At 35.5% G+C, this 13611-nt stretch overlaps 1 protein-coding gene across 3 annotated transcripts; it reads right to left on the bottom strand.

Moving 5' to 3' along the window:
* Nucleotides 1-1846: 1846 nt before the first annotated feature.
* Nucleotides 1847-13005, bottom strand: LOC135680460 (serine/arginine-rich SC35-like splicing factor SCL28). 3 transcript variants are annotated; one of them, XR_010515442.1, is made up of 8 exons: nt 12428-13005; nt 10419-10496; nt 6683-6847; nt 6423-6490; nt 6282-6321; nt 3013-3171; nt 2657-2905; nt 2236-2373 (listed from the first exon to the last, which is right to left on the bottom strand). XR_010515442.1 is itself a non-coding variant. In XM_065194359.1 (7 exons), exons 1-6 carry the CDS (start codon nt 12607-12609, stop codon nt 2169-2171), a joined length of 738 nt encoding a protein of 245 aa, XP_065050431.1. In that variant the 5' UTR covers nt 12610-13005; the 3' UTR covers nt 1847-2094; nt 2161-2168. The 3 variants fall into 3 exon arrangements, 1 of the variants encoding a protein (XP_065050431.1); XM_065194359.1 differs by lacking the exons at nt 2657-2905; nt 3013-3171 and adding an exon at nt 1847-2094 and having other exon boundaries at nt 2161-2373; XR_010515443.1 differs by lacking the exon at nt 2657-2905.
* Between the last annotated feature and the right edge of the window lie 606 nt (nt 13006-13611).

Below are 13611 nucleotides of genomic sequence, written 5' to 3'. Positions count from 1 at the left end.
GAGTGGTTCGGTCAATGTGACCTACATCCACTATCGGATTCCTCCTCCGATGAGGTCTTCGGCGTCTACTAAAGGCCTTCATTCAATAGGTGAAGACCAACTACCTTTTACAGCGCTTTCTCCTTTTCACGGGTTTAGGAGAGAACCCTTAAGTCTCACACCTCTCTTCAATGATCTCAAAACTTAGAAAGGGAGAAGGAGAACTCTTGCACTTGTTTACAACACTTGTACACCCCAATAACACACTTCGGTGTCTTTTCATGCTGAAAAGGGTGAGGTATTTATATGCCCCAATAGCTTTAAAAAATGGAGCCAAAAAGTGTCTCATCCCGGATTTTCGGGATACTGGCGGTACCACCGCTATTACTGGGTGGTACTACCGCTTGACATCTGACATTGCGCAGTACTATCGCTCAATTTGGGCGGTACCACCGTCTGACAGAACTAGGAGACCGAGCTCTGGCGGTACCACCGTTGGTAGTAATAACTGCCGGCGTTGCCACCGCCCAGATCACATGGGGTGCTATTTTCCAAGCAATACCATCGCCGGCCAGGAATTCAGTATCCTGGTTAGGCCTTGACTCCGGCCCAAACCAGCCCAACTCCGAGCCCAGTTGGCCCCTAATAGAGTTGATGGGATTACCTCCCAAATCAACTCTAATTATCGTTTTAACTACGATTAAGGCAAGCATGGTTCATCGATTTTTCACTCGGCGATCTTCCGGTGAACTTTTCGGTGAGTCTTCCGGTGAGCTTCCGGCGAACTCCCAACCAACTCTCGGCTAGTCTTCCGGCGAGCTTTCGGTGAGTCTTCCAACGTGCTTCCGATGATCTCACGATGAACTCTTGGCCAGCTCCCGGTATATCGTCTGAGTCTTCGACTCCGACCCATCATCTGCTTTACGCCTTACTGCTATCGTAGTTAATCCTGCATATTTATCTCAACACATGTCTTAGATCAAATAATTTACCAATTGATTTCATCATCAAAATTCGAGATTCAACAAGCGAGAGTTTACAATATGCCATTGGGTTTTCCTTCAATTTTAACCTTATAAACCAACTTCTATAAATGTTCGATCTTCTACGAAGCTATCTCTTCGATTCTTTGAGCCTTATGTCGCTTGGATTTACCAGCAAGCTTTAAGATACATCCAATTCTTCATATTTCTTGTTTTAAAAAGAAGTTAGGTGAGGATAATGTAGTATAATATCATTTGTCAAATATTTCTTCTACCGGTGAGGTTTAAATTAAATTCTACCTCAAGCCGTATTTGATCGATGTGTTTACTTACTAATTGAATATATTACTTCGAATTATTACTTACTAATTGAAGATATCACTTTTATAGGAGATGCAAGTAGAGAGCTTTGCTCGTGTAAATTAGTAGATTTTGTAAAAAACGATTCATCAATATCACACCAAATCAATGTTTTTTTATAGGTCCAATTCTAGGCATTGCATTTTTATATATTATTTGTTTCTATTTTCACAAATTTCTTCATATGACTCTTAAAAAAAAGAAAAAGGAACGAGCAAGCTAAGCTTGCCAGAAATGAAAACTTCCAACCAAGTCAAAAGAAAATTCTGCAAATATCTGAAATTAATACCATACCTCGAAGAAGAGTTTCTGATCTGAACAATTCGATTGGCCAGCCAAGTTATGAACTGCTAATAACACACCACCGGAAGGTGTTTCTGAGAAATTACGATGTAAATATAGAGGGCACACAAATCTTAAGCATAAAAGAACTCGGAGACATCACTTGCACTTCCCTAAAGTAAAATATCCCACATGTAACAACCATTTGGGCGTTGAGCGAAGCACGAGACAGGGCATGATCATCATCTGAAATGCAACATTTGCTCGCAAGGAAATAAGATAAAGATTCAAGGTACCAAGTTCATGCTTTCGGGAATGGATATTGGGCAGAGGTAAATCTGAATTCCTAACATCAAGTTAAGGAAAACTTGAAATTCCAGGATTATCCATGTCTTCTGCATACAGATTTGCCTATTTCTAATGTATCACCAGGCTTCATAATGCCATCTCTAGATGCAGCTGCAATGCCTCCTCCAGCGCTCACCGAGGGCTGCAGGAGTTGAGTCAACAGTGAGAACTTCTTCATTAGCCAACACAGAGAGAAGATCACCCTCACCTGTAGGATCATGACCTTGATGGGCTCCGGCCATTTCCTGCAGGACTTGGAGATTGATGATGCGACCTGTAATCCCTTTCATCATCATGAGACCTGTATTCCCTATCATCATCCCTCCTATCATGCGACCTATAACCCCTATCATTCTGTGGAGATGGGGAGATGGATCTCGGTGGAGAGTAATAATTATCCTTACTGCTCCGGCCATTATCCCTGCATTCATCCATAAGCATCACTTAATAACGAAATTCGCAGCATGATATGTAAGCAAAAAACCATCGGCCAGTGTATCTCTATGGATGGCAACTAAATATATCATGACACAAAATTATCTGCAATGGAAGGGCAACTTCTCGCCAATCTTACTATAAGGAAGAATAGCCTAATCTAAAGCAGGTGTGTTCAAATATATATGGTAGTTTAACAGTGTGCCATAACATCGACTAAAAGTCTCTCTCCAAACCGGATTAAGTATTCGACATTGATTTCTACCTACCACATATCACAGGGACTCCTGAACAGAGATATGCAACTTTGATCCAAGCATGTGTTGGTTATTCTCCTAAACAGTGTACTTGCTTATTGATCACTCTGTTAACTTTCAACTCAGGTATGACCACCATCAAGAATTATGGTATCTCGATGGGCTTCCATTCTCTGGAGATCATCCTAGTTTGTCTTTCGGCTTATTCACTGGAGGCCATGGTTGTCTCTCTTGAACCTTTAACTATAGTTTCTTTCGTAACTGGATAGTATACAAAAGCAAACATCATCTTTAGAATGCAAAACATGAAACTGAAAGTTCTTTCTAAAAGGGGAAAAGGAAGTTCTCAAGTGTTGTAGTATCTCTACCAAACTCTGCAATCTGTAACCACTGTTGTTGAAAATTGGAACTGAAACTTCTTCAATAGCTTTCAAACAAGTCAATCAACTAGCCAACAACTTTAGAGTCACACTCTTTTCTTTTTAAATAATCTTTGATTCTTTACAATCCCATTTCACTTTTATGATCTGCATGAGCAACATAAAAAATCATTTCATATTTTCTGAAGAACATGAAGCAATCTATCAATAATTATCAAATATCAAAGAAATGGTTGCATGTCAATGTAACTGGTAATTAGACTTGGAAATTCTACAAGCACTTTAAGAGTTACTTTTTTACTTCTAGTCATAAAAGCTGCAAAAAAAAAGGGTTACTTTTTACTTTTAGTTACAGTACTATCTTTCCTCCAGAATTAACTCATCTTCCAAAGGCACTGAAGAAAGAAAGCAAAGCCAGAGGAAAATGCAGCTTTGTTTGAAACTTCATCAGCTTCAGTAATATCATCCTAAAGGAAACCATCGACATTGAGCAACTACTGACCATATCGACATGTCTTATATAACTCAAAAGTCAAAACAACGCCATGATTACATAATTTCATATATCAAGTTGCAAGAACATGCATTATAATATCTGAGATATCAGAAACTAAATGCACCAATGTCTTTGGTGTCATGTAGTGATCCAAACCATCTGAATTCCAAGATCCAACTGACTTTCAAAGATGAAAAAACTATTTTTATAAATTACTTAATGAATATTTTACAAATAACTTAGCTTAAATATAGAGGATAGTGTTAGGTTTAATAATCATAAAATTGTTCATGATATTAGAGCAAGTGAGTTTAAGAAATCTTTAAAAAAGATGAAAATATGTTAAAAGTATAAGATCATCCCTATTGAGGTTTGGATGAGCTTAGGAGATTGAGGAATAGTTTGGTTGACTAATTTATTGAACAAAATCTTGAAATTTAGAAAAGAAAAAAAAACTTAGAAATGGTGGAAAAGCTTCTTAGTACCAATTTATAAGAACAAGGGTGATACCAAGGCTAATCTAATTATAGAGGAACTAAGATTATGTGTGACACTATGAAATTTCGAGAATGAGTGAATGAAAATCAAATAAGATATAAAATAATTATTATCGAAAATTAATTTGGTTTTATACAAAGAAATCTACTGGGAAGATACCTATTTTTGAGGCAATTAATGAAAAAGTATAGAAAGAACAAAAAAAATTTATAAATGGTTTTTGTTGATTTAGAGAAAGCTTAATAGAGCTCCTTGGTATATTTTATTATATTTTATTTGTTAACGATATTATTGCAGTTGAATTTTATTCTAAACTTAAGTTGTAGAGACAATTTTAAATTGAGTAGGACTAAGATTGAATAAATGAGATAGGTTAGTAATACGAGAAATAGTAAACATAAGGATATAATTAAATTGGATGAACAAGACGCTCTATTGAAAGTTTTAGACTATCTTGGATCAAAGATTGTTATTATTCATATTGTAAAAACTAGACGATCAAAATGGAAAAGGATACCAAGGGTTATTGATCATCAGATACCTCTTAGATTGAAATAAAAATAAAATAAAAATTTTATTAAGACTATCGTTAGATCACCAATACTTCATGGATGTGTATTAGGCAATTAATAACATATAGAAAGAGTGTGGTCAAAATGAGAATATTGGATGTGCGGAGTTACAAAAAAGAACAAGAAAAGAAATAAAAACATTTTTATTTGTGAATTATTGTAGCTTTGATAGAGTATACAAAGAGGGAGAATCATTTAAGATAATATATATATGAGTTACGAGGAAGGATAGAGGAAGACCTAAAAAGATATTATTAGAAACTATAAATACTTTTAATTTAACTAAGAATATAATTTTTATATAGTTCAATAGGGGCACAAGATCAAGACCTTAACTTAGTTGGGACTTTACAACCTTATTATTATTGTTGTTCTTGTATGCGTATGCGTGTATATACAAACATGTAATGGAAGCATAAGGTTAATCAATAAACAGTATAATAATGAATGTTTGCTCTCTTGCTTTTTATTTTCTTAGTTTGCTCCTACTTTGATCGATGATATTCATATAGTAAAAACAGAATTGTTAAAATGATGAAGGGCTTTAAGAGTTGTGTGATTATCGAATATCTTAACTTTAAGATTAAAGAAAAATTTATAATACAATTATTAGACCAATAATGCTTTTTGGGAATGCGGGCATTTAAAAAATAACATATACAAACAAGTCAATGTTACTGAGATGAAAATATTGAGGTGGATATATAAAGTTACTACGAAAGATTGGAAAAAAAATGTATTTACTCGTGACCAATTAGGTATGGACATGGACAAAAAATATTTTTATTCGTGAACAATTACTTATGGACATGGACATATGCTCAGGAGATATACAGAAGTGAGAGGTGAAATAGTTACCATTAGTGATATAAGGAGAGGTAGAGCAAAACTAAAAAGATTTTAATAGAAACTATAAATATAGATTTAGGTACTCTTAACTTAATTAAATATATGATTTTTTATCCATCTCATTGGTGGCAAAAGATCCATGTAACAGATTTCAAATAGTTGAGATTTATGGATTATTGTTGTCATCGTCTGATAGGAAAATATTCGTCAAGCTAATTCCATACGATTGAGAAATTACAATTTGTTATTGGTTTCTTCGGTTTACAACTGAGAAATTATGTTTTTTGTTGTTTCCTTTTAGGGTTTTCATATTTTGATTTTTTTTGGTTCTAGATTACAAACATACCATAACCTAGGCTGTGAAACCAATGTCACAAATTGCAACCCAATCCAAATATTGTGGTGGATAGATTGGAGATCGCAAAAATCTGTTAGTCGATAATTGCAACACAATCCAAATATTATGGTGTATAGAATGGACATAGCAAAAATCTGTCTCCAATATGATAGAATACAGTAAATCATTTCTTAAAATGAACTAAATAAAATTTAACTAGCAGCAAAATAACAATATTAAGCTAGTTTTTGAAAAAAATAAGTAGACAGAAATTTCAGTGCATGTGCACATCAAAGAACCAGTAATTAATCCTAACGGACAGCTAGAAGAATAATTCTAAATCCAAGATGAATTAAAGCAAATCTAAACCACCACAAACTCCAAGCAAGATCAACAAGCAGGAAGCAAGAAGAAATGATACCATTACTAATAAATTCATTATAAACAGCACAGGAGAAATAAGGTGACCAATACATATATATTGAAGCAGAAAAATAAGTCTGACCTTGATTCATGTCTGGGTGGAGTGGGGGAACGTGAATATGCTGCCAAAAGAGAATGATATATCATAAGTTTATTTGAAGACAATAAAGATCATTCACCGTATTATTTACTCAGTATACATGGCTAACTTCTGAATACTCACAGCAATATTGACGTCTAGGAGATCTGGATAAAGAACACCTACTGTATCTTCCTTCCATGTATCTTTCACTGCACCAGCATAAATGTGAGTGCTATCTGAATTCCTTGAAAAAAATTAATTTAATCCAAATGTATGGCCTCCTCAAATAAAAAGTAATATCATGATATTCGATGGGATTATAGACCAACACAGTTTGCAACCATTTGCATAGCATCTAGGATATAGATGATGATGTCATCAAAGAAAAACATGAAGCACACCTAATCCTTGTCGTCATACGCATTTCTTGTGGAGTTTTCCTATTTTCTTCAGCATAGACAATTGAGATCTCACGTCCACCTAAAATCTGATGGTTCATATGTTGCTTAGCCACTGCAGCATCTTCTGCATAGCGAAACTTGACAAATCCAAAACCCCGGGGCTCCCTGCAATTGCAGTGTCCACATATGAGACTTTGTTAACAGCAGCAACATTAATATTGAAACAGATCCATTTTTGGTTTCCTTAGGTTACTTCATGGTATATGAGAAATAAAAGCTCCTTACGAATTTCAAAGTATGCAGTAATAGAGGAAAGTAACTTGTCAATCCATAGTGCAAAAAGATCATTTTCACCATTTCATTCACATGATGGAAAGCTTTCACCAAATTACCTACTTACAGCCTTGCACAGTGTCAACACACATCAGCATGCAGCATAACATAAAGAAATTTACCAAACTGTCATTGACTTAGCTAAAATTGCATAAGTTATGAGACACCCTTGTATTATCCATCCGCAAGGGGTCAACCTAGTTGCAACCTCGCTCAGGTCCCGAAGGACCTATAAAAATACAAATTGATTAATTCAAAAATAAACGACAGACAAGTCCCGACATCTCACAAAAAGGATAATTTTACAAGCAATTCAACAAACACTTGGTGTGCAAGAGAAAAAAAAAAAAAAACAAAGATTTTAGTAGACAAAACGAATAGTCGCAGGTCTGCAAACGACTGCTCACCGAGTGTCGGGCACGTTGGCAAGTTCCTGTAAACTAAACGTGCAAACTTGTAAATCCTATCAACACCCAACACTATCCCAAACCCCCATCCAACCCTATACCACCCGGAAGGTTCTGAAGTGCTGAGATGACCAACATTTTGCCACAACACAGCTTGTGGAAAACAGGTCATGGCACACAAAACAAGGCCATTCTACAGCAATTTTGCCCATACTGGTGAACGATCGTTCTGCAACCCTATAAATTGTTCCTGCTCAGTTTTTAAGCAAAAACAAAAAAACAAAACAAAACATGCTGTCAAACATATGTACAAGCAAGCAAAAGTGACGAACGATCCATTGACGAAGGTGTTGCGGGTGCATAACAACCCTCTATGACAAAGAAGCCAAACCAAATAGAGTGATGTTTATGTTTTCTATGGTAAACCATCTATTGGTTGTCATGAGGATAAACAACCACATTCTTTTGTTAAGCTTTCTCTTTAAAGTTACTTCTTTTTCGTACTTTCAGGTCTTTGTTGAAGGGGCATAAGATTTGTCAGGAGTTCTGGTATATAAGCAAATAACGAACATGCTAGTCAGCTGCTAATCTTTTGAGGGAAAAAACCATTGGTTTCTTGTGTTTTCTATCACATGCCACTTCGTCTTTGCAACGTCCTCAAATGGTATAAAGCTTCAATGGTGCAGTGCATAACTATAGATGTACAGCATTTGCTTACAATGCATTCCTAAGAAAATTTGTGCCTCAATCAATGCCCAAGACTTGAAACATCTTTATCCATAAAAAGCCTCCCAAAGTTTGCACACATATTGAGTATCTTTCAGCAGTGTGGATTTACATACGAGATTAATCTAAACAAGTGGCCATAAAATAGAGCAGATATATTAAAGATTCAGTAATTGACTATTATTACTCTTAAATACTGGTATCATGCATGCCCATTTCCATTAGCAGCTGTGCCAACACAAGCATGCCTACACGAGAGGCAAAACAAAGCAAAGAAAAATATAGAGAGACAAAGAGTATAAACAAGAAGGGAAAAAGATCAAGATAGTCGCCTCCAAAAATCCTATGGTTAACAATGTGGTATCTGGTAGGCTTCAAATGATTGCCAAGCCCCCAAACTAACATCCTTTCTGTTAATGCAAAATCTTTACAGGATGGTTCAATAAAACGTAACCTCTCTCACTTGATATTTACAATATATAGTTAAAGAGTGATACTTGACAAATTATAACCTAAAACTTAATACCATTTGGAGCCTTCTGGAACCGCAAATCAATTTTTGGCAAGGAAATTAATCCAATTGCAATAGAAGGCACAGTCTCTAATTAGAGGTCCATGGCAAGCATGTGTTGCAGGTTTTGTCAGGATCCTGTGTAGATATCTGTATTTCTTCTTTTTTTTGCTTTCTCCCGGATCTTATACCCATTATTTCCTACCCTTGATAGAACAAGTGATAACCATTTACTATCCTTAGGAAAAAAAGAATGTGACCAATGTGCAGATCATCATTGACACTAAACAATAAAAGTCCACACAAACAACCTAATTTTCTAAAAAAAAGGTCTTGAGAGTTTAGCAAGGATCTTAATTTTGGCCACAACTAATTGTCCATGAAAAATATCTCCGCTACTCCCTTCTCATAAGCTCCCTTAGCTCCATTTTCATCACCTATCACCACTCATACTTTGTTTTGGTGCCAACTGGAGTAGACAAACAAAAAGGGGTAAAGATTATCAAATAAAAGGCTTCTGCTAAAGCCCAATTATTGCAGCATATAATTGGTACCATCCACATGCCCATCATGTCATGAGCATAACTACAAACTTGAATTATGGTGATCCATCATCAGTTAAAGAGTTTACTAACAAAGAGGACCAATGCCCAAGAAATGTGGTAATGAAAAAAAATTGTATTATTGGAGGAAGAGGACTATTGTGGTAACAAATCAGTGTGGAGTTAAATCCTCCAATGTACATGAGAACCTATTAAAGTGGTTAAGCTAGCAGCAAGACCTGTGGGCATCTCCAAGAAAACAAAATAAAGAACAGGCAGGTTATAGTATAATACCATATTTCCATAGATTACAAACCAGATTATGATTCTTGCACAAAACCCTCATAAATAACTTGCCTTAATAAATCACTCTATCTGGGATATCCTTTGCCAACCTTTATGGATGCAAGATGTTATCTTAAATTGCTAAAAATAAAAGGGCAAAATCATGCACAGTTCACACCAAGGCAAACAATTCCTTGCAGCACAGAGACCTCACACACTAGTGTGGACCTTATCATCTTCATGGCAGTAACAAACTACAGTATGCAAGAAGGAACTTGAAATACAATTCTAAAAAAGAATAATGCCAGTTGTACTTCTTGTCAGCATCACATTAACCCACAAAGATGTCTCGGGCAATCTTCTGATTAAAAAAAAATCACTAGGATTTCCATCAAATGCCTCATCCAGGTAAAGGGATCTTTATATGTTCATCATCTTAAAGTTCACTATCTCACCCTATCTAGTCATTCTCACCATCAATTAAAATATAACAAACAATAAAAATAATTTAAGTGGTAGGGACCTAAATCTATTTAACAAAATATTTCTGGCATGTGAATAGAAGTAGCTGAACTAAGAAAAAAACTGACAATTTCAGAAGCTGAATTTTTTTTGCTTTATGTTATTCACTTATAGCAGAAATTTGAGAAAGTAACCAACCATCTCATAAAAAAAAACATAACTGTGGCCATTTGAATTTTGAAATTGTAACTACATGTCTTTTTCCCCATACATGCAGTTATCATGGCTGAAATTTGCACTTAACTCTGAGGTTCTCAAACAGTGGATCCGCACAAGAACAGCATGTGCATAGCTGGCCATTAGATCAGAAATTAAATAGCGACATACATGCCAAACTGCTACATAGCTAATCTTTGCCAATAATAAGAGTAGGAAAAAACAATTTGGTTACAGGCAACAACAAAATATACCCAGTATAGTAATTCTTTGGCAGGTAGACATCCTTCACAGGACCAAAACGCTCAAATGGATTGCGAAGATCTTCTGGCCTGCATATAACAGCAACATCATTTATTATCAAACTCACAAGAGATTAACAAATAAGCAAATTTTATTGTATAATAAACATGACCATCATACATCTAGAAACAAAGAAAATAAAGTTTGCAAATACACCACTAACGTAGAAGCTACAGTAAGGAACATGGTAGCACTGGTCTTCATTTGCATCTAAAACCAACAGAAACCAGAAACACTCGATCTCATAGACAATTGCATGAACTGATAAAATATCAAGATAATCATAAATTAAATACATTTTTGTATAGCACACAATGGCTTGGAGATCAGAAACAGAAGCAAGATTATAATATGCTAGATCTACAGATCAGTCCAAAAAAGAATTCAAAATCATAAAATTTTGAATAGTTCTAAAAAAAATAAAAAGAAGCAAAAATAGAACTATGAAATGAAACTAGAAATTTTGAAATTTATTAACCATCTATGTTTATCACACTTTTAAATCTCTAATTTAAATTGATGGAAAGTTAGCATTTTTATAAGCATCAATTTCTAGCTGAAACACCTCAAATTTAGTATTTTTATAAATTCTAAAATTACAATTCTTATCAACCATGCATGATATCATTGGCTAATTTAAAAGAAAACTATGTTTGCTTTTCTCTGATCTAATTACCAACTAAACAAACCATTTCAATCGCAATAGTAAAAAACCAATAAAAAAATTGTATGGACTTTCCAAAAGCATATGGTAGCCTGGAAATGGTGATGTTAGTTGCCTTTTAGTTTGCAATCACATCTCACCTTAGTTTTCATTTTCAATTAAACTCTTGCCTATCTCAGCGATGTTTTACACAACAATAATCAAATTGCAAATTATATGGGCTGTCAGTTGGATGATGTTCACAGAGAACCAATATCAAACAAGGACTGCATTGGGTGGATCAATAGCTCACACTTATTTAGTGCTTAAATAATAAATTGTATAACATCTCATGTTTTCACCAAACTTACTTGGAGATTTAGGAGTAAAACCAACTGTTTTTTCCTTTTGACTTAATTATTCCAGCCTCCTTCCCACTACTTGTTTGATTTGATGGCAATAACAAATGAAGGAGGAGAGTGCAGTGAATAGCAAGCTTCCACATACTTAATAAAGCATTGTTCAAATCTATTTTTGGACTTGGAAGGATGTGAAAACATGAACATGGATAAGTTCTCAACATCGTTGCTCAAAATGGATTCCGTACATGATAATTATATAAGATTGGAAGGCCATGCTGCTACATTATAAGATCATTGGGATTAGCATGAATCAAATGCAATTTGAAAATAAGATTGCCAAAGCTTGTAAAGTGAAGTTTGTTACTTAAATAGACCGACCCTCAAAGGAGCCTTGTACACGGGTTATTAGCCACTATGAAGCATGCCAGATTTAATGTGTCTAATATAAAAACATTCCAAAATTATAATCTAGTAATCCAACAAAGAACCCAAATGTTCATCTACTACCTACGTAAAACCCAGTTAGTTAAACTACAAACATATGTAATACTGAAGTCAAGCTGCATATTTCCAAAAAGCAAGAAACAACCAACACCCTTAGAGACCTAGACCAACCGTAAAATTTTATAATTCAAACTGTCTTATGCATAGCCACAATTCTTTCAGAACTAAGTCTGTTTCAAAATGAAGTATGCTCAACTTCCATGTCTTCCTTACATCAATATTACCAGAACATTGTGAAGTCCTACGAGTGGATACAGCATTCACTTATACGTGCCTCAAATATTTAACATGACAGTACTATAAGCAGCGCAATATAAAAAAAAAAGATATTATCCTTTAACTGAAACTTAAGGTACGGAAGCAATAAACAGAACAAGGACTAAAGAAAAGCAAACCGTAGAGAATCAAGAAATAAAAAAGTGAGAGAAGAGAACAAGGGGGAGCGATGGACCTGGCGTCAAGGGCGATGTTGCGGATGAGGAGGCCCGAGGGGGCGGAGGAGCGCCGGTCCCTGTAGTCCCGACCTCCTCCGCCGCGGCGGTCGCGGAGGTCGTCGTAGTACTTGCGACGAGGGGGGCTCCGGCTGTCGCGCCGCGGGCTGAAGCTTCTGCTCCGACTCCGGTATCGCGCCATCGCAAGAAGAGGGAGAGGGAGAGGGAGAGGGAGAAGGGCAAACAGAAACCCTAGCTAGGGGAAAAGACGGAAGGAAGGAGGGAGCGGGAGCGAGAGAGACGGCGTCGTAATTGGGCGTGTGCGAGTGTTAAACAGTAGAGGCGGATACAGCTAGTGTTGGGGATGAACTCGAATTCGGAGCCGCTTCTATTTGATATTTTTTTTTAAAAAAAAAAGCAAAATTATATAAATAAATTGGGGGAATTTTAACTCTGAGCACTCTTCTTAACTTTCGAAAATTCCCAACTAGTATCCCTTCTTCGTAATGATAAGATTGTTTTCCTCGTTCCTCTGCCGCACCTCCGCCCTTGCTGCAATCGCTGCCCCCAACAACAACCCTCTGAGTTCGAGCCGATCGCTGCTCCTCGACCTAGTGATCGATCCTATGTGTTTAATTATTTCTTTTGTATTTCCCTTTATGTCTTTTAGGTAAAGGTTCAAATCATCTCTCCGTCCTTTTTTATTTTATAACTTTTAAAAATTTTCTCCTACCTCGATATTGCCAAATTCCTAACCTTATCTAACTGCTCTCAAGCTCAGTATTCCAATTTATTTTTCCTATTCCCTTTATTAGATTTGTATCGATCTATATAATATTTTAAAATCCTTAACACAAGATATTTAATGGTTAACACCTCATCCTACTTCTTTAGTAAGCATGACCCTATATAATAATATATACATAATACAAAGGTAAAATTCTACATTAAAATAATTTAAATACTTATATGTATATATAAAAAATATAGTAAATTCATAGATTTTCACACCATATAGAATAACATGTACATGCACTCTCACACTGTACGTCATCATCGTGCTATATATGTGTACTTCTACATCGAACGTCATAATATATATATACACTTCTACATCACACATCTTAATATATATACATGCACTCTCACAATGTACGTCATAATATATATGTACTCTCTCATACCGTACATCATAATACATACG

This window comes from Musa acuminata, chromosome BXJ1-8 (assembly GCF_036884655.1).
Source record: "Musa acuminata AAA Group cultivar baxijiao chromosome BXJ1-8, Cavendish_Baxijiao_AAA, whole genome shotgun sequence".
NCBI classification, from domain to species: domain Eukaryota; kingdom Viridiplantae; phylum Streptophyta; class Magnoliopsida; order Zingiberales; family Musaceae; genus Musa; species Musa acuminata.
The sequence above is the reverse complement of the archived record's forward strand: the minus strand, read 5'-3'. Positions and strand labels throughout refer to the sequence as shown.